Raw genomic sequence first — 21,501 nt, 5'->3', positions numbered from 1 at the left:
TAAAGAGAGAAGAGGGGCTTAATGGAGGAGATACAAAAAGCTCAAACACAGGAGGAAACCAAACCCAAAGCCAGGAGTGAAAGAGATACAGAAGCAAGGAGGGAGGGAGGCCCAGATGGGCTGGGCCTCCTACTAGCCAGACACAGGCCAAGCCCAACCAGGAGACAGCTCAGGGGTACAACACAACAAAGAGGAACACAGGGACACAAAGACACAGACCCTCACAGCACCCCAGAATGAGGGGGATACAAAACTAAGCCTGGGCATCCAGGCAGATTTTCTTTTTCAGCAGGGCCAGCTGGAGTAAAGAAAAGACAGAGGAAGGGAAAGCAGAGGGAAGAGAAGGGAGAGTGCTTGAGGACAGGGGACCCTAACCCCTCCCCTTCACAGCAGCTAGTAAGGGGCCCAGAGGAGCCAAGCTTATCCATCCAGAGAGGAAACTGGCCTTGGCAGAAGGTGAGCACATTAAGAAAAAGGCTATGAAGAGCCACAGGTCACATATACCCTTTATCCAGAAGGCAGAAAACTAGACACCCTGAGCCTAGCCAATCTGCATCTTGGGGGGCTGCCCAGCCCACCTTGGAGCTCTGCCATTCTGGCAGGGAAGAAAAGGAGGGGCAGGCAGGGATTTTGAGGTGGCTCCCCATGGGCTGGCTGACCTTTCAAAAAGCCCATAGGATACAAATCTCCCACTCCCTGGGCCAGGTGGTACCCAGTGGGTGACTAAGTCCAGGGCTGCCAGCAGACCCCCACTGTAGGCACAGAACAACAAGGTGTCCAGGGCCTGACATGGCTGCGCATCCAACACTAAAGCCTGGAGCTGGGTAAGAAGGGTCCTGAGTCTTGGAAACAATCTAAATTATAGGGGAAGAGATAAGAGCAAGGCAGAGAAAGCCTCAGCAGGCAAAACTCTACTACCTACCAGGCTCTGTGAAATCGATCTCACTGAACACCCTCAATGGCCACCTTGCCACAAATACTATTTTCTCTGTTGTGCAAATGATGAGGCTATGTGCCTACCCCAAAGTTATCCAGGTAACAGGTGGCAAAATCCGGATTCGCACTCTATGCCACCCTCCTGCCCCAACCACAGACCTAGAAAACCAAGCCCTCTCTTTTACAGCCCCACCCCTTCATTGTGGCACAGAGCTTAGTCACTCTCACCCCATACTCTGGACAGGTTCTGGGAGTCCAGATTCTGCAGCCCAGGAGGACCCAAGAAGGATTACTGGGCAGGCCTGTCTCAGAAGGTAGCTGGAGCATCTCTGACCCGCCATAGCATGAATGTAATTCTTTCTGAGAACCTGGAGCCCCTGCCTAAGTCTGGTGGTAGCTGAGGGAGGGAAGGGACGCGGGCTGAGCATCAGCCTCCAGGGCTCATTAATCTTTGTTGCAGCCTCCTCCTCTTCCTCCTCCTCTGGGCACCAGACTCAAACCACAGGCCTGTTGTCTAATAATACCAGCGACAGCCACCGCCACCTCCATCTGCCAGTCTAAAAATAATCCCTGCTGAGTCCAAAAAAGGCGCAGCCCCCAATAGTCCCCCAATCCCTCCTCCTCAACAAGCCAGGAGGCTCCAGGAGATTCCAGGAAGCAGGCAGACTCAGGGCTCTCACCAAGTGGGAGGCTCACACCCAGAGGACAGCATGAGGAAGGCAGAGGCTGGCTCTCTACTGCCCAAAGCAAAGGAAACACCCAGAAAGTCTGGCTTGGAGAAGAGACCTGTGCCCAGACAAAGAAGTTGTTCTGCTCTTCTCACAAGGCAGGTGGGCTAGAGACCACCTTGGAGATCCCTCTGCCTCTAGGAAGCACACCCCACATGTCTACCCCTACCCTCCCCACCAGTGTCTTCACAGCCTGTCCAGCTGTACCTCCCTATCAAGCCTCAGGGTCTACAGTCAGAGGTCAGGTGTGCCTAAAGTAAGCCTATCCAGAAATCCTAGCAACCTTACTATGAAAAGCAAGGTACTGGAGTAGGAGACAGGAATGGCTGGCTCCTTCATTCTGTGGGTGCCTCTCCTTCTGAGCTGGGCTCCCCCCAGCAGCTGGTGAGGCAGAGATGCTATTAGCAACCTTAATTTGCTTGGCTAGATTGTATTTCCAAGAGCCCTTTCCCCATGAGCCACTGGCAGGAAGGAAGTCAGTAATTCAATCTCAGTTCTGCTCCTTTAATGGCTCCTCAGCAGAAAAGTGAAGCCACACCCCCTCCCATACCCACAACTCTTTCCCTACCACCTGGGCACAGGCCTGCCCCTGTACACTCACCCCCAAGCCAGAAGGCAGGCAGCAAGGCCAGCCCAGTGAGGGCATTACAGGCTAGGCCTGTCACCAGGCCAGGATCCTGGGGTAAGGGGCCAAATTGGCACAATTACTAAGTGGGAAATCAAAGTTCCATATTTACTCCTGGTGAAACATCAACACTCCCTACTCTGGAGCCAGAAAATGAGGACAGTGACTCACCTCATACAATATTTGCCTGTGTGCAAGTTGTATGCCACAGCCCTGTCTCAATGGGCACATGTGACCAGGAATGAAGTAAGGGACTACAAGGGGGGAAAGGTTGCTTGTCAGTCCCCTGTCTTCTCAAAAGGATTGTGGGGCTGACAGAGACCTCCCTCACAGCCATGGCCCCATGGAATCTTTCTCAAAAACCCTCATGGACAGAGGCCCCATCTCTGCTCACCACTCTTCTGCTTATTCACGCAAGAGAGAACAGAAAAGCAGGAAGATTCTTACGAAAAATAGGTCAGCTGCCTCTAGCAGACCAGGCCAACACCCATTGGCAGTGCCCCTGGGCAATGGGTGGGGGCTGACTATAAGCTGCCTCTCCCACCCCTGCCTCCTCTCCCACCTCCCCAGGGACCCAGCCCCTTCTGTGTTCTACACTATGCCTGGATGATGGCATCTGATGCCACAGTTCCCCTTTTAGACAGATAGGCCATTTTCAGTGTCCCCATAAGCTCAGATTCTGTCCTACCATTTAAGTTTTCTCTCTAGAACCCCAGCCATCCTTTAATGTTAATAACTGCTGAGCTGCCTAGACTCAGGTACAGAGCAAGGGGATCAGAAAGCAAGGAATATACTGAAGCAGTAGTCTCACTGCCACCCACAGCACTAGGGGAGAAGTGGCTCCTACCTCATGGCTGCACCTAACTACCTTGCCCTGCTGCAGTCCACATATGTGCACATATATACACAGGTGCTTGCACACACACATATAACATACAAAAGGCTGTACACAAACCTGTGCACATATATGGGAATACATATACAAGTGCAGGTATACATACAGTTATATATACAAATGCACACACATACAGGTATGCATACAATGCAGGGACACATTCAGATACACACACACACACACACACACACACACACACATATCTAGAAGTTCTCACCAATTACAGATCTTTTCACCATTGAAATCCATTCTTAACAAGTTGCTTAACACATTCCAGCAAGCAAGCATCCCAGCAAGCAAATGGAAGAAGACTTCTCCCTAGGGACCCTGAATCCCAGCTGAGAAGGCCATAGGATGTTGGGGAAGGAGACTCTCCTGGAGAAGAGAACTGGTTAAATCTCAGGCCCTGCCTTCTATGGGGTTTATCACCCACCCCCACATCTTCAGCTCAGCAAACAGGAAGGCTATGGGGAAACAAGCCAGGATCCAGCAGGGCTGAGAAGGAGTGGGCCAAGGGAGAATGCATACAGAGGGTCAGCCTCTGAGAGCTGGCACCTGGCTGGGAAAAGGGCAGAGAGAAAGGTATAGGAGGGAGGGCCAGAGAGAGAATAGGTTTCAGCATTTCTCAGAGAGGCAGTCTTTGCTCCTCAGGTAACCAGATTCTAGCTTTCTGTCTCAGAACCATAAACATGAAACCAACTAGGACCTAAGACCTGACAACTCCAGAGATTGGCATATGTCAAGCTACAGGCCAACAGCTGAAAGCTCATTCTTCTCACTGTCTCTTGATCATCCCCTTTCCAAAACATGGCCTCCCCAGCTTTTCCCAGGGTACAGGCTGCCAGACACACCCCTGACTCCAACATATATGCACTGGGGACATATATACACAAACACACCACACACACACACACACACACAATGAACACTTCCTGGGCCAAGTCTTCTCATTTGATAGGACCAGTGAGGTTTCAACCTCCTCTCTCCTATCTTCAATGCCAAAGGACAAAGGGTAGGTCAAAGCCAGGGAGAGAATAGAGGGCACTGGTCCAACCACCATCAAGATCTGAGTCAGAATTCCACTTTATCTGGGGATACTGGAGGCAGGAATAATTCAACCATAGGATTTGTGGCAAAGAGGGGAGGCAGCCTTGAGAATAAAGCCCAGACTTCCCACTATGTCTGAGGTTCAGAGTGAGCCAAGCAAGGCCCAGGGTATTCCCACAGTGTGGAAACTCCCCTCGACTTGCTAGGCAGACATCTGGGATGAGGAAACTATACCAATAGTCCCTCTCTTTTCCTCACCCTCCCAACCTATCCAATGACCTCAATCACACACCACCAAAGTCAAAAAAAGAAGTCTATCTCCATATTTGTCCCATATCCCTGGGTTGACCCACTCCTAAACCAACATGGCTTGAGGAACCCATCCCATTTTACCCTCTGCCCAAGCAGCCCCTGCTTCAGCCAAATCCTAGAGTGGCATCTAAATGTCCTTCCAGTTTAGGGATCTCCCCAGAAGTCACCTCTGTCAGGCAGAGAAAAGCTGAGCTCTCACAAGGAGTCCCACCAGCACCCCAACATTGGCTGGTGCTGCTCACAGGAGGAGACACCCACTCACTCCAAAGGCTAGGTTTTGCATCCTTCCCTAAGCCTTTGTCCATTAACAATTGAGCTCTGCAGACCTTTAGAAGGATTTCCAAGTAGCTCTGAAGATTGCACACCCTGCACATGTCTCTGGATGCAGGGAAACAAGAGGCTCTGCCCAGACAAGGTCACCATAAAGGGATCTCCAATTCTGACAGAGGCAGTCCCCTTAACTTCTCCCCAAACAGTCCCAAAAGGGTCCCAAGTGGACCAAAGAGGAAAAAGTAGAGGAGGGGCCAGGAACCCCAGAGATATTGAAATAATGTTAACATTTAATGAGCACATACTGTATAACATATAACAGGTAGCCACTTGTTTCTTTATAACACTAATGTGTTTTTTTTTGGGGGGGGGGACTATAAGCTCATACTATTAACCCATTTTCCACTGAGGCAAGTGACATTTAGAGAGGTCAAGCAATTTGTCCAAGGTCACAGGGTCAGCAAGTGGTAGAGCCATGTCTTAAATCCAGGTGATTTAACTCTAAACCTAGGTCCCTAGCCACCATACCTAGAGCCACTATGGTAAAAAGACCCTGAGACCAATAAGGATATCCCTGCTTTCAGAAAGGGGTGCATGCCAAACCATCTCAGACAGAAGGACCTCTGCACTCTATAAGAAGGCATAACCTTCATGCCCAACAACCTGAAATGTTGAGAAGTTCTTCCTGTCTTGATATTTTGTGTGTTGCTGCAATATAAATCCATTTGCCTTTATTCTGTGCATAAACTTTAAAAAAAAATTTTTTTAAAGTCCATTGCCCCTACCCTGGCTTAGATTTAGAAGCTATATCAGAGCCTTCCTTCAGTGTCTCTTCTATTCAAAGATCCCAGCACATCCTTTTGTGCTTTCAGCGACAGTCCCATAGCAGGAACATACCAAAAACTGGAGGGGAGAAGGATGAGGACATAGGAAGACTACAAGGAAACAGGGGAGAGGATGAGGATGAGGCAAATATTCTCGGGCATAACCCGAGTCACCTCACCTCCACTCTCAATCCATAAACCTTGGCAGTCAACCTAGACTCAGTTTTCCCACCTGACAAATGGAGAGTTTCAAAACTATTCAAATAAACATACCACTTGACTAAATCATCCTTCCCTTCACCCTTCGCTCCTTCTGTTTTCAGATGTCCCCCTCCCAAGTAGCATAGCGACATATTCCATTCCAGAAACTTTCTTAAATCACCCTCCCCCCGCCTCAACACACACAAACACAGGCCTAGACAAGGAGGCAAGAAGACCCTGGAAAGGACGCCTCCCGCAGACCCCTTCTGCTAAGAGTGGGTGCGCTGGTTGGCGGGTCTCCAACGCCTACTTCCACCTACAGACCGGTTCTCTCCAGCCGCCATCTCCTACAGGCTCTGTGAACTTGCCCTCAACCAGGTCGTGTGTGCGCGCTGAGAACCATGAGCTCAGAGTCGGGGCAGCCTCCAGGCTCCGCTTCTACTTCCATACAAGGGCTGAGAGCCGGGGGTGCCACCCAGAGGCTCGCAGGTCGCTCTGCCGGTCTCCAAAGCAAAAGCCCGCGCGCTCTCGCACACATCACCCAACACAAGGGTTCCCTCTTGCTTCTTCTCCGACTCAGAACAGAGAAAGCAGAAAGAGGAAAATCCCCCACCCCATTCTTGATGCATTAGTGGGGACATCTCCCGCGTCGCCTTCGCCCCTAGAAAGCTCTGCCTCATAGCTAGGGAAGGCAGCATGAGGTCGTCGCTGCTGCGACGCGCTGCCGGGGAACTTTTGCTTGGCCGGGGCCCAGGTGCGGCTAAAACCGGCGCGGGAGACTGTCAGGGCCAGCCCAAAGCGGGCTCTCCTCTGCCGGGTTCATCAATTCTCTTCTCACTAGGTGTCTACGGACCCCCGCCCCAGCGAGTGATCCGACCTCCAACTGCCAAGCTGTATGGACAGGAGGGGCGTGAGCTGGAGCGGTAGCTGCCCGCAGGGCCGAGAACCCTGTCTCTTAGACGTGGGTGCAGAGTCCCAAGCCTCGGTGTCGCGCCTCTCAGTAAGAACCCTTCAGTGGAGCAGTGGCACTGCACCGGGCTGGAACGTGCTGCAGACTGCCTGATGACCTGCAAACTCCCCAGCAGTCAGAGTTAGGAGAGCCACTGCCTCCCCCAAAGCTCGAACAGGAGGCTGCTCCAACTAGAGGCAACGGGTTCGACGTGCCGGTGTGGACCATAGGGCCCAAGGTGAGCGAAGTCGACCACGATTCCAAAACATTCTTTCCTCAAGTGCCGGGTAGCCTATTTGCTCTAGCCCCTTCCCGCCGGGGTCCTCCAGCCCGCGGCCCCCAGGCCCTCCCCAATAGTGCCCCGAGGCGCGCCTGGCCAGAGCTGGAGCCTCACCCGCAATAAGCAGCGGCGTTCTGCGGAGTCGGGGAGCTAGAGCCAGGAGAAAAGGGCTGAGAGCGCCGGGAGGGGCAGAGGAGGGACGCTGCACTTCAACTCACCTTGAGCCGCAAGACCTCGGGTGCTGATCACACTTGCTATCAAAGTGGCCACATACCAAATCATAGTACTACCACGCCAGCCAAGAGCCTCATCCTATCTCAAAGTGCTCTTGCACCCGCACACTTCTCGTGCCCGAGCGCCCGTATCTCGCCCGCCTACGACCCGCGCCGGTGCTTCTGCAACCCGGGCTGCCCGCTCTCCATCCCTCCCTGGCTCAGCTTGGCTCGGCGCGCAGCCTCCCCGGCCCCAGCGCAGCGGCACCTGCACTACTAGTGGAGGCAGAGCACAGCCAGTTCTACGGTGAAGCCTAGCCCGGCCTCTGGGCCCGCCCCCGCCGCCTATTTATTGGTCTGTTTTCATAAGTCTGCGGACCGATTGGTTAAAAGATCTGCCCGTCGCGGCGCGAAGGAGGCGAGCCCATTTCAAGGTGCGTTGAAGTGTGGCAAGCATAGAGCCGCAGAATCATGCGCATTGCCTGGGAGAAGGCGTTGTAGCGTCTTCGCTGTATTCTGTTCTCTCTTCACACTGCATGGCAAGTTAAAGGTGAAAGAAGAGCTAGCTTCTCGGGCTGGCTAACGGACCGTAAGAGTCTCAATTACCCCTGACAAGTCTGAGGGGATGGAGCCCCCGCCCACCCAGGGAACCCAACATCCGGTTTCCATCCAGCAAAAAGCAGTTCCCGGGAGAACCATGCTGATTCAGTGATGGGGAAACCCTGGAGCGGGCAGCCTGGGGAAGCTCGGGAATGTCCTTCGCTGGAGATCTTTTCCAAAGAGGTCACGCGCTGCCTTCCCCACCCCCACTCCTTTACACACACAGACACTCTTAGCCCAGAGCGATACACCACCTCCACCAAACGTGATATCAAGTTAGGCTCCATCCAGCCTGAAGGCAGGGGGATGACTAAAATGACCTCTAAAAGTCGCTGAGATTTTAAATGAGTCATTGACTCAGCTGAGGCGTGTCATAGACCCCTCTAGAACACAATGTACACACTGCCACCCCCAGTGCCGGTCCTCGTTGCTCATCATTACTAAATCCCAACTTTCAGTAATAAAAGTTTTTTCCCCTCTCCTAAATAAACGCTGCTTCCTCCTGCACATGATCCCACCCTCCCCACCTTACTCAGTGCCTAGCCGCCTCTCAGCAACTTGAAACCAAGATGAATTTGGAGAGCAGTTTAGAGGCTTGGGGGTGGAGAAGACCCAGAGAAAGGGAGGAGCCTCTTATTCCTACAGAGAAAAATAATTACAGATCTTGGGTGGTCTTCATATTTCCCAGTCTTCCTACTCTAGCCTCTCCTCGTCCCCTCCCCCAATACAGTTGTATTTGCAGAAGGAATAAATGAGTGTCATGGAAACATCTACTACAATCACCTCACACCCAGCATGCTGAGACTGCAGTGAAGATGTTTGTTCTTTCAAGGAGTGAAAGCAGTGGTAAGAATCACACTGCTCCCTAAGGTGGGCTATTGGCCAAGGAAGGAAGACAAAGGGACAGCAAAGGAGAGCTCAAGAATTTCACCAGCTTAGAGCACTCATTAGCCACAAAGCCCTGCCTCTAGGACATGAAGCTTCCAAAAGAACAAGGAGACTTACTCTTAGGAAAACACACATGCACAGAAACACACACCTTGCATAGAAAGTAGTCTTGAAGATGGAGAAACAGCCTTCCCTGAAACTTGAACTCTCTTAGCTCACTACCAGACAACAGATAGAAAGCTGGGACCCCAAGCAGAATAGCAAATACACTAGTAAAGTTTGACATCTGAATATCATTAAGTAACCTGCTACCTACCCACCCACTCTATTCATGCAAACACACTCAAGATATATCACTCTGGGGACAACTCTACCTGAACCATTGACTTAGATTCTCTTTCAAGACCAAATGCCTTTCTTGGGACTATGAAGTGAGCTGGAAGCTCTAGGCCTCATTGGTGTACTAATTCCCAAACAAAATACCCCAAAAATAACAACTCCACCCTGAGCACAGGCACACACGCACAATCTCCCTGAATCCTAGAACTGTGAAGTCTTATTGGAATCCATTTGCAGGATTGGTGCTATAGTTTAGAAATGGTTTAATTGTGCTCACTCAAAGTGTTTTTGGTCAGCTTTTTTGCTTCTGTGACTAAAAGACTCAACCAACACAATTATAGAGGAGGCAAAGTTGATTTAGAGGCTCATAGTTTCAGAGTCTCAATCCATAGACAGCAGTTTCCATTTCTTGGGGCTAGAGGTAAGACAAGACATCATGGCAAAGATTGTGGCAGAGGGAAGCAGCTCACATGATGATAAGAAAGCAGAGAGTTTCCACTCTCCAGATACAAAATATATACCCCCAAAGCTACACCCCCAAGTCCCACCTCCTCCAGCCACACCCCACCACTGCAGTTATCACTCAGTTAATCTCTATTAGGGGATTAATTCACTAATTGGGTTAAGACCCTTATAACCCATCGTTTCTCCTCTGAACCTTCTTGCATTGTCTCACATGTGAGATTTTGGGGGACGCCTCACATCCAAACCATAATACAAAGGTTCATGTGATTAGAGGCTTGACCCCCAAAGCAGCAGTCTTAGGAGGTATGGAACCTTTAAGATATGAGTGCTAAATCCTTAGGGGAATGGTCTCAGAAGGCTGTTCTGTTGGGAGACCTTGCTAGTTCTCCCAAGAAGGTTTGTTATAAAAGAAGCAAGTCTGGCTCCTTCCTCTCTGCTTCTTGTGTTGAAGTGTAACCTCAAGCCCAGACACATGTCACCATTATTGCCATCTGCTATCTGCTCTGGGGTCCTTACCAGACCTGAACTGTAGGTACCATGACCTTGAACCTTCAAAACTATGAGCTAAATACACCTCTTCTCTTTATGGAGTTAACTGTCTCAGGCATTTTGTTAAGGTTAAAAAAAAGAAAATTGACTAATACAAATGGTAATAATAGGATTCTTCCCCTTCCAAAACCTATAAGCAGCTCATTGTGGCCTACAGGGTTCTCTAGGTCTAACCTTACTTCCTTATTCTTTAGTGGCATAAATAGGTAGGGGAATGAGAAGCATCTGGGCTCATAGAAATTTCCTTCCAATGGTCTGCAAACTGAAGAAAATGGACAGAGCCTCTATCACCATCCAAATTGGTCATATTTGCTTGGCCATCCACTTTGTCCTATTCAAGGTGATGGTTTCTGCTAGGAAACTGAAGCTGTCAGGTTGGAAAGAAAAAAAGTACACAGTATAGCTTAAATGCATAACTCATGAGATAGTTCAAAGGAACCTCTTAAAATGAGAATAACTTTCTGGATAAGTCTGTTGGAAGTAGAGTAGAACAAGGAGGTGAAGAAGAAAGGAAAAGGAAAAATTTAAGATACAAAGGGGAAATTTAGCATCATCTTTATCATCAAATTTGTGTCAGTTGAGTTACAGATCAGCTCAGGAGAGACATGCTATATCAACTGACAATGAGGAATGAGTCCAATCAAATCTTTTCCTCTTAACATATTGTTGAGCTTTGAATCCAGGAAGGATGGAAACTCCTACCTCACATGGACACCCAATTGAGTATTCAAAGGCAGCATAGATCCCAACTTATCAAAGGAGAAACATAACCCAACTCCAAGAACAACTCCAAGATGTACCTAGCTTTTCACTGATGTCCCTAATAAATGTGGTGCTGAATCTAGGAATGTTGTATATGTCAGGTATGGAAACTTCTGTCATCTTCTCTTAACCTCACAGAAGTGTTTGTTTTTTTGGAAATACAGAATGCTAGGCTTATTAGTTATCCAATGTAAAAACCACACCTAGCCATACACCATGCCCATAGGTTCTTTCACAGGAGACTCAAGTCTAAAAGAGAAGAGTGTCTTCATTCTTTCTTCCCATCCACTGAACAAGCATGACTCAAAAACATTAGTTTGCTTACCTGTCACTTCTAACCTTCCTCAGTGATTCCAGTCTTTTTTGTAGAATGTGATTGGGACAGCTCTTTCCAGGAAAAAGAGGAAATTTTAAATCAAAGAATGTGCCCCAAATGAACTTATAAATTCTAGGACTTATATGACTAGAAAACTGTATAAGTTATCTTGTAACCCATCCTCAAATAATGTAGTGGCTTAAAATAACAAGTCATTTGCTTGTGCATGTATCTACAATTTGGACAGGTATGGTGGGAATGGTCCTCTACTCCATGTGGCATCAGTTCCACTAGAACATGGATGTATTCAAGATAGCTTACTCACATGGATGGCAAGTTGATGTTGGGTGTTAGCCAGGGCTATCAGCAAAGAGTAGTATTTTATCCTCATGTGAACTTCTCTATAGGTTGCTTGTGCTTACATATGACTTGGTGTCTGGCGTCTAAGACCTCACATCTCAATAGAACCAGCTGGAAGATACACTGTCCTTTATGTCCCAGACTGGGAAGACACATAGTGCCACTTCCATGGGTATCAAACACCTGCCCAAATTTAAAGGGAGAGGATGTATATTCCATCTTTTGATATAGCAATATCTGTTCCACATTACAAGAAGAGTTTGTGGGATGGGAGATGGTGTTGCAGTTTTGGAACTGAAAAAATTTCCATGAAAACATTTTTTTTAATTAAAACAAAAATGAACTCTAGAGGAATTATCTAGAAAGGTATTTTAGATTTTAGCTTTTAGTCACAGTTTTCAGAGAAATAAAACCTGTGTGTGTGTGTGTGTGGTGTGTGTGTGTGTGTGTGTGTGTGTGTGTGTGTAAGAAGAGAGAAGTGAAGAAAAAAGAAAGAAAGGGATTTATTATGGGAATTGGCTCAGCAATTATGGAAGCTGAGAAGTCCAACAACATGCCATCAAAAAGCTGAAGATTCAGGGAAGCTGGTGGCATGAGTCAGTCTGAGTCCAAAAGCCTGAGAAACTGTTTTAAGTCCTGATATCCAAAGATCTGAGTATCTGAAGTTCTGATGTTGAAGCTCAGGAGAAGAGAATGCCCCAGCTCTAGCAGAGATGGAAAATCTGCCCTTTCTCTGTCTTTCTGTTCTATCCTGGCCCTCAACATATTGGACGGTGTCCACTGCATTTTTAAGGGTGGACTTTCTTTATTCAGTCTACTGATTCAAATTTTCATTTATTTGAGGAAAACAACCTCATAGACATACACACAAACAAAATAATGTTTTGCCAGCTATCTGAGTACCTTAACGAAGTCATGTTGACACCTAAAATTAACCATCATAAAGAGCTTGACATACAGTATCTGGACCTGATGTTTTAATTCAATCCCAGGTCCTGAGGATGTGCCCTTAGCCCTGATAAAATACTACCCCTTTCACCTTGTGAAATATACAGAGATACCAGTCAGCATGTTTTAAAACAACTTAGAAGAGAAGAAAATAAAGGAAATTGGGTCTCCAAAATATAAAAAACTGATCTTAAGATCTGATGCAGGTGAAGTGGAGAAAAGCTCTACAAGTTTCTTAAACCTTGTTATTATGAAAAATTTATATCTAGACTCAAAATTTTATCTATTTAGACTCAAAATTTGTAGATACCTTGTTTGGCTTCCTTCTCTGCCAATAGTTGTTGGTCTCTTGGGCAGGTGACCTAGGATCATAAGTTGTTTTTATGGACCCAAGTAGCTATTTTAATAGTCCACCTTTCCCTCTTCAAAAATAAGTGGGTCATTGTTGCCATTGTTATTTGTGTTGTTGTTGTAGTTGTTGTTTTGTGGTGCTGGGAATTGAACCCATGGCCTTGTGGATGCTAGGCAAGTGTTGTACCTCTGAGTTACATCCCCAGCCCCAACATCAGTTCTTAAAGACTTATAGAGTTCTCCTCCTCAGTTGCAATTACTCCTGAAGTCTTGTTGAATGATGCTGAATAACTCAAGAGACTGAAACAGTCCTTCATGGCATGTGATACCTGTTCTGATCACTATAGGATCATTTCATGACATCTTGTCCAGATGAGTCCATAGCCCAGTATGTTAGTCAGATTTTCAAAGTACCTGACCAGAACAACTTAAAGGAGGAAAAGTTTATTTTGGCTCACAGTTTCAGAGGTCTCAGTCCAACCATGAGAATCTAAAACATGAATATCTAATCTTAAAATTCATTGCTCTGGACTTTAGGTGAGGCAAAACATCATGGTGGAAGTGTGTGGTAAAGGAAAGCTGTCAACTTGTGGCAGCTAAGAATCAGAAAGAGAGACATCAAGGCACCAGGGACAAAATATAAACCACAAAGGCATGCCCCCGGTAAAATACTTCCTCCAGCTACACCCTACCTGACTACAGTTAACACTCAGTACAGTGTTAGGACTTATATGATTAGAAAACTGTATAAGTTATCTTGTAATACAAAAACCCATCCTCAAATAATGTAGTGGCTTAAAATAACAAGTCATTTGCTTGTGCATGTATTTACAATTTGGACAGGCATGGTGGGAATGGTTCTAGATTTCTATCTAGACTCAAAATTTTATCCATTTAGACTCAAAATTTGTAGACACCTTGTTTGTAGTCCTTTCAAATTATGAATTCATAAAATGGATTAATTCACTAAGTGGGTTACAGCTCTCATGATCTAATCATTACACCTCTAAATATTTCTGCATTGTCTCACATACAAGCTTACTGGGGAACATTTTTAAATCCAAACCATAACACCCAGGAAGAGGATCTACCAGAACCACATCCATTGCAGGCATTCAGTCTAAGATTGCATAGATAGACAGAGAGACAGACAGACAGATACACACACACACACACATATGTATGTGTGTGTGTGTGTGTGTGTGTGTGTGTGTGTGTATATATATATATATATATATATATATATACACACATACATATATATATATATCAGATACAGCTCACCTGAAAGCAAGTGGTGGATGCCACTCTACTATAATCTGCACAAGTGTGTAAACATGTATATTTACAGAGCAGAATTCTTTCATGCTGAGCCTGAAGTTGGAGTTCTTAAAGATGTGTTTGTGGCAATGCAGTAGAAATTAAGTGATAAAGAAACCAGGTCCTGGAATTTTAGTCAAACTGTATTCATTTCTTTTCTGGCTGAAAAGGAACAAGTTCTTTCCCAAGGCAGAAAGTAGATCTATAATTTAGGATAAGCTTATTTGAAAACCAGATAAATAGCACCCTCAACTTCCTCCTCTTTCTTCTTACTGTTCCAGGTCAATTCTTAACAACCTCTGAGAAGACATGTTTTATGTTTTTGGGGCTTCATCTAGGAATGCAGAAAAGGGGTTCAATGCTCTGTGTGAAATTTGTGAACTGCCCCCAGAGACACACTACTGTCACTCTTCAGCAATTCCTCACCTTGCCAAAGCCCACTTCATGGAAAGTGTGATGCTCAGGCTTCCTGGGCAACTCTGGCCCACCTGAGTATAGATGTGCCCACCCATGAGTAAAGGCTCCATCAGTGAGGTTTGCAGGTACAGATGGGCAGCAGTAATCCACATGTACACACCCTGGCATATGGGAGTCTAAAACAGCTAGAAGTCAGGTCTCTACTGGACCACGCAAGCTTTGGCCCTAGAGGTTGTAGGTCTGGGCCATTCCCTTACACCTGAGTTCTTCCTCTTCCATTCATAGAAGGAGCAGTAGAATGTGGTAGGAACTGAAGTCTGCAGGAGAGAAGGATTTGAACATTCTGATGGGAAGTTTCTCTGTCATAGACTCCCCAACAGCCAAGTTGTATATCCCTGTGATACTATATAGGAGGCAAATTGAACCTGGACTTTTATCTCAAAGGATTTCTTGGTCAGGAATTCTAATATAGCATAGAAGCTATGTAGCATGTGAGATGATGAACTCAGAAAGCTGGCATCATTGTAACTGGCAAAAGGTTGATGGAAAAAGAAAATAATGAAGATAGTGAAGTCAGTCCAGGAGCAGTTCAAACTAGAAGTCCAGAAATGGGAGACCAAGGACCAAGGCCCAGAAAGAATCAACAGAAGGACTTTCTCAGTGGACCAGTAGCCCCTGAACACCAATCTGAAATAAGCACCATGCCAAGCATTGTGGAAGACATAGTAGTGAAAACCACCATCTTCATCACCTCAGGAGCTTAGCACCTAGGTGGAAAGTTGAGGCTGACCACATGAACAGCAATTACTAAATTCTGTCAACATGGAACCTCAAGAGAGATAGTGGCCCTGTCAATTTTTGTTACTATAACAGAATATTGGGAGACATTTAACTTTATAAAGAAAAGATGTCTATGTAGCTCACAGGTTTGGAGGATAAAAATCTAAGATCAGGTGACTCCATTGGTTTGGCCTCTGGTAAGAGCCCAGCAATGGATGGTATTGTGGTGGGAGTGAGAGAATTTACTGCAATCCAGGAAGCCAGAGAGGGTTTCAGATTTGGGGCTCATTGTTACAACTTACTCTACTGAGAGGTCTCACAAGAACTGCCTTAATTCCTTCCAAGGGCAGCTCCCTCAATGATCTGAGTATTTCCCATGTCCTCAACAACTAAAGATTAAAGGTCCTGCCAACTTTCAACACCACCACACTAATGAGCAATACTTCAACACATGAATCCTTGGGGGACAAATCATATCCAAATCCCAGCACCCAAGCTTGATTGCAATAGACCTGTAAGAAGATGGTTCAAGTTGGTGAGGCTGAGTCAAGTCTGAGCTTAGTCGTCAAAAATGAAGAGGTGGGGTAGACAAAATGAGCCTGCAGGAGAGGGAGACCCCTGGTCTGCAACATGCAGAGGACAGCAACTGGTATGCCAAGCATCCCTGGTGCCTCGGCCAGAGTGAACACTCAATAAGCATTCAAGGCAAATGGATGTGCAGAGGCAATAATAAATTGACCTGTCTAAGAAGTCCGTAGCACAACGTAGGTTTTTCGTGTTCAGAATAGAGACTTCTGGGGTAAGTGAAAAAATACGCAGTTGGGAAAGATCAGAATGAAGAGTAGGCAAATTGGAATAAGCAGATGATGAGGAGGGGTTAACTGGAGGAGGTGAGGAGTATGTTTGGTCCTTTTGTGGTTTAGATATGAGGTGTTCCCCTAAAGCTCATGTATGAAACAATGCAAGAAGTTTTAGAGGTGAAATGATTAGATGATGAGAATTATAACCAAACCAGTGGATTAATCTCCTGATAGGGATTAACTGAGTGGAAACTGAAGGTAGAGTATGGCTGGAGAAGGTAGGTCATAGAGTGTGCCTTTGGGTTAATATTTTGTCCCTGGTGAGCAGAACCAGCATTCCCCCATCTCTTGGTGCCATGTCCTGAGCTACTTTCCTCCTCCATGCCCTCTGTCACAATGTTCTGCCATGCCTCATGCTCAGAGCAACTAGAGTCTGCATCTGTGGAGACTGAGACCTCTGAAACCATGAGTGACAAAATTGTTTTTTCCTCCTCTATGTTGTTCTTGTTATGTCTTTTGGTCACAGCAGAAAAAAAAAAAAACTGACTAAAGCAGGTCCTAAGGAAAACCTAAGGTGCTCCAACAAAGCTGAGGAACACCAAGGTGGGGGCTGGAACATTGAATAAAAAGCCCCTGTAATGGTGACAGAAGATTTGTGCTTCTGCTTTGGAATTACAGTTAGATGGGCTGGGGATGGGGAGAGAGGGACAGGCCTGGGAGCCACAGCTGGAGGACTTGAGGGGGGTCTATTTCTGGCACCCATCAGACCCCAGACCTCTCATTCCTGGACCTTTCCACACTTAGCTCTCAATCCCACACAAAAGGGCCTTGTGAGTGAGTGTTGAGAGATGCCAAATGCATCTTTATGCCTTTACTCCCCTCCCCTTCCCAGAGCCTTGGCATGAGTCTCGCTCTACCAGGTGCAGGAGACAGGAAGGGAGGGACTGGCCACCAGACAGGAGCCAGAGGTCAGAGGGAACAGTCAGCTTCCATTCCCCCTGCTGCCTCCACTCTGACCCTCAGTGTGACCCCATCATTCATCCCTTGCCCCTGTGTCCCCATCCTGATTTCACAGCCCCCCTAGCACAAGACCTCCCTTCTCAATTCTCTCCTTCTCTCTCTTTCTCTCTCCTCTCTCTCTCTATCCACCCCCCCCCCACTTTGCTGGGCTTCAGAGTGGTACAGAGAGCCTAGAGACAGAATTGGATTTATTCTTGGAAAATGTCCATGACAGAGGGTACCACAGCAACAAGTTTCCATGGTGTTTGGACACAAGGCAAATACAGTCTAAGGAGAGATAACTGGCCTCAGAGGCAGAAGACCTGGGTCTGATCCCTGCCTCACCTCACCAGCAGCATATCCTTAAGCTGTGTAACCTCTCTTGCGGGGAATTCTAAAAATGTCCAAACATTTAATCAACTTCATCAGGAATTTCATAAATGTCCAACCCTTTAAATCTGCAGCCTGCACTTCCAAGTATGTATTATTATTTATGGGTGCATATAATCAGTGCAGTCATCATCTTTGCCATCACAGTACTTGCAGTTAGTAGACAATAGGGTTGCTCCACAGAGTAGAGTGAATTTAGCATTAGTACAGAACCAGTTCACAGTTGGCATTCAAGGGGTGCTATGTACATGAGATATATCAGAATCCCAGGGAGGAGAGCGTAGTATATCTTCTATGTATTCCATGAGATGCAGCTGCTATGGCCATGGTTAAAATTTAGGGGATGCTGCTGAATCTCTGAGCCTGCCTACTGCCTGGAATCTGCTTCTAGTTGGTTAGAAACAAGTGACAACATGAGAGAGCAAAGACAAATATACAATGAGACAAAAATCATCTGACATAGGAAGTTCTTGCTAGAGGAGAGATTTGGGTGTATATGAGAAGATATGTTCCTAGGGTGGGGTGGTAGGGATATATAACTAGTGATGGGGGAAAGGAGAAGAGTTTATCCAGAGCCCTAACTTCAGAGGGCTTAGAAGCTAGACTCCCCCACCAAATACACATGATCCCTTTCTAGGAAATCATCTTGGTAAAATTTTAAAAAAAATTAAAAAGATGGACTTGGGGGTAGGCACAGCTGCCAGGGAAGCCTGTGGGGGTGGGGGGAGGAGGCCAGTTTAGACTCTGAAAAGAGAGCCTCATGAGGAATCCAGTACAATGAGCTGATAGAAGGAGGAATGTAGAAAAAAGAAGGACAGAGGGCCAGGCTGCTGTGAAGGCTGCTCCCCTGGCAACCTCCCAAGGTTAATGTAGGGGCACCAAGCAGCTTCTGCGACATTCCAACATGAGGGAGGCTGGTTTGAAAAGAGCATTTGCTGCGGGAGAAGGGACTTTTCTCTGCCCTAGGCTGCTGTTCCTTTGTAAAGATTCTTTGAGGCATGTACCCTGCAAAAAAAAATTAGTGGGGGTAGGAAGCAGAGTAGATGATTTGGTTGAATGATAAATGGCAAACCATCCACTCTGTTTGGCAAATCATCCACTCTTGGTGGATGAGAAGGACTTCAGGGGTTGGTTCAGCTGCCTTGGTCCCTGAGATGATGATAGCTGGGAAATCTCTATATGTGGAATTCCACAGAGTCAAACTCCACCTTATAAATTATGGGCATTTAGAGAAGGGCACAAAGGAAGAGAAGGAAGAAGGGTTGAGTATCAAGTGAAGATTCCCTTTGAGGAAAGAGATCAGGAGTTTACAGTGTGGAAGAAAATGCTGACACTTTTTCAGGACTTCAGATTAAAGGGTTTGGCATAGTCAGAAATGCCCAGGCTTTTACCATATGCTATACTAATACAACTGAAACCCACATATCTCCACAAACAAACACACATAAGCAGCACAGTACACACATACTCGCTGTAGGGACAAACATATGTATGCAAAATCACATGTGTGTAGATGTACACATCAATGCAGGACACTCTTGCACACAGTCATGAGCTGAATCTCTTTGTATTATCACATGTGTTACCTAAAGAGTCCACACCCTCTGAAGGTATTCTCTTGGAAACTGTGTGCTGCATCCTCGTGCATTGTGAAGTTAACAAACATTGAACCACAGTTTTTGTACATGGGACCTTGTGATTTCCCACACCAAAACTCCAGCATGGATAGCTCTATAACACTTTTTTTGCCCAAGTTTTGTTCCAAGAACACTTGTTCACATGAAATCCACCTTCTTCACCTTTGCCCAGAGCCCATTGTCCAGGTCTGCTCTCTGGGGTACCCAGCTCCCCAACCTGCACCAGCTACAGATGCTAGGGGACATTCACCAGCAGGTGGCGCCAGCAGGAGCTCATGTAACCTGAATTGGCATTAATGAGGAAAAATCCACTTTTCTAGGAGGAAACACAGTCCTGCCAGTAGGTAAGTAACTCTCCTTAATATGCCAAGATCAAGTCCCTGTGAGTGGATCTACCAAACACCCAGGCCAAAGAAAGTCACTCCCAAGGGAGAGAACAGATATTCAGCAAGGGAGGGAGGGAGCATTGCAGCACTTTCTGTTTAGGCCTTCCGTGGTAGATGTGTGTGTACATTCAGGTTTTGTGTGAACAAACATTTGTTGTTTGCATGCACATCTGAGTACTGCACTATAATGCTGAGGAGTTACTTATGACTCAGTGGATATGGGCAAAGCATGTCTAAAAAAGCTTCAGCATGTCAATATCTGTGCACATATATGTCTGCATGTATTGCTACACACAGTGCCATTCAGGGAGGGAATAAAGATGAAGCTGAGAAAACTAGGACTCCTCACAACTACAGTTCTGCCAGCAATGCACACACCACAGTTGTTAGCCTCCTCCCACACACTCCCCACACCACATACACTCCAGGGAAACACACACACACATACACACGCTCACACCACCCACACAGACAGGTGCTGTGCTGCCACATACAGACCTGCCCACCCACACACTTTCACACTTATATATGGCCTGTAGAGAACCTGAGGGATACATATAGATATGGCAAAGACATATACTGCTCAACATGTACAGGCTCACGTGTGCACTTTTGAACATTCTGTGTATATCAGTAAATCCTCATGTCTGCACACTCCCAGGAAAGAGGAAGAGAGAGGTTAAGAGAAAAGATATGACTTTTCTGGCCTGTACAGCATACTAGCTTCTGAGCCTCTGGGGATTAAAGAGAGATGAGATCAAAGAGCACCCACCCCCTTCTTGTCTGAGGATAGGAAGAATGGGAGAACAGAAGATAGCAATCCCCACCACATGGGTCCTCCTGAGTCCTCCAGCACTGTGGACAGCATTTTCATAGCAGGGACAGGAAGCCCCTGCACAGTACTCAGAGCTACAAGACACTGAAGCCCATTATCTGCATCCAGAAGAGCAACTAGAGTCAGATATGACCAAGTTTCAATCCCTTTAACTGGGAGTCTTATAAGAAGGAATAAAATGTCTACCTCTCAGGGCTGTTGAGGACCCTATGACTGAAAATCTACAAAGCACTCAGAACAATACTTGTCACATGATAGATTCTTAATAAAGATAATGAAGGCTCTGATTTCCATCCCCATGAACTTCACTATCAGAAGGTGAATCGTCTGTGTAAACATACTAATTAACATGGTGCCATGGCATTACCATGTTGTAGAGTCATGAGGAAGATCTGGGTTCCAGTCTAATCTTGCCAAATTAACTCTAAGATGTAGGCAAACCACTTACCCCATCTGAGACTTAGTTTCTCCTTTTATTAGCCTGAAATGATCACAATAATCACACTAACACAAACGTTGAGTTTCCCATATGCTATACCTGCTATAAGCACTTTATAAAGATTAAATCATTGAATTTGCATGACACTAAATGGAATGATCTGTTATGCTGCCCATTTTATAGAGGAATAAGTAAAAATATTTGCTTAAGAGCAGACCCATAGAAGGGAAAAAGACAGGGCTAAAACCTCGCAGAATCTGTTTTTTAATTCATGACATTGCACTGCATCATTCATGGCATGTTGTGTGCATCAAATGACACATAGGTATAAAACTTATTTGAAGATTGCAAAGCATTATACAAATATGGGGGTATATTGTTATGCATCCCAGCTTAGCTCATGGATAAGTAATTGTACAAAGAGTAAGAACTGCAATAAATATAGGAATCAGGATGGTGATGGGTACCATTTGGGACTGCTATATCACACTGAGAAGCGAGAAATAGGTAAAGGACGGACCAAAAGGGACAAGCAACCAAGCATCCTTGCATGTTTTTTGCCTCTTTCCTTAGTCAATGCATTTATAGCTTGAAGCCCAAACTACTTTATAGAAATTGAAGATAATTTTCAAGTCACCTGT

At 46.3% G+C, this 21,501-nt stretch overlaps 1 protein-coding gene across 5 annotated transcripts in view; it reads right to left on the bottom strand.

Annotated features, from left to right (window-relative positions):
- The window catches only part of IGSF9B (immunoglobulin superfamily member 9B), a 53,872-nt gene extending 46,332 nt beyond the window's left edge, over nt 1-7,540 (bottom strand). For all 5 annotated transcript variants that reach the window (XM_081278567.1, XM_081278566.1, XM_081278568.1 and 2 more), the window contains exon 1: nt 7,286-7,540. In XM_081278567.1, coding sequence (XP_081134693.1) covers nt 7,286-7,349 — 64 coding nt within the window. In that variant the 5' untranslated portion in view covers nt 7,350-7,540. The remainder of the gene's footprint in view (nt 1-7,285) is intronic.
- Between the last annotated feature and the right edge of the window lie 13,961 nt (nt 7,541-21,501).

Source organism: Spermophilus citellus (genome assembly GCF_964194105.1).
Source record: "Spermophilus citellus genome assembly, chromosome: 2".
NCBI lineage: Eukaryota > Metazoa > Chordata > Mammalia > Rodentia > Sciuridae > Spermophilus > Spermophilus citellus.
The sequence above is the reverse complement of the archived record's forward strand: the minus strand, read 5'-3'. Positions and strand labels throughout refer to the sequence as shown.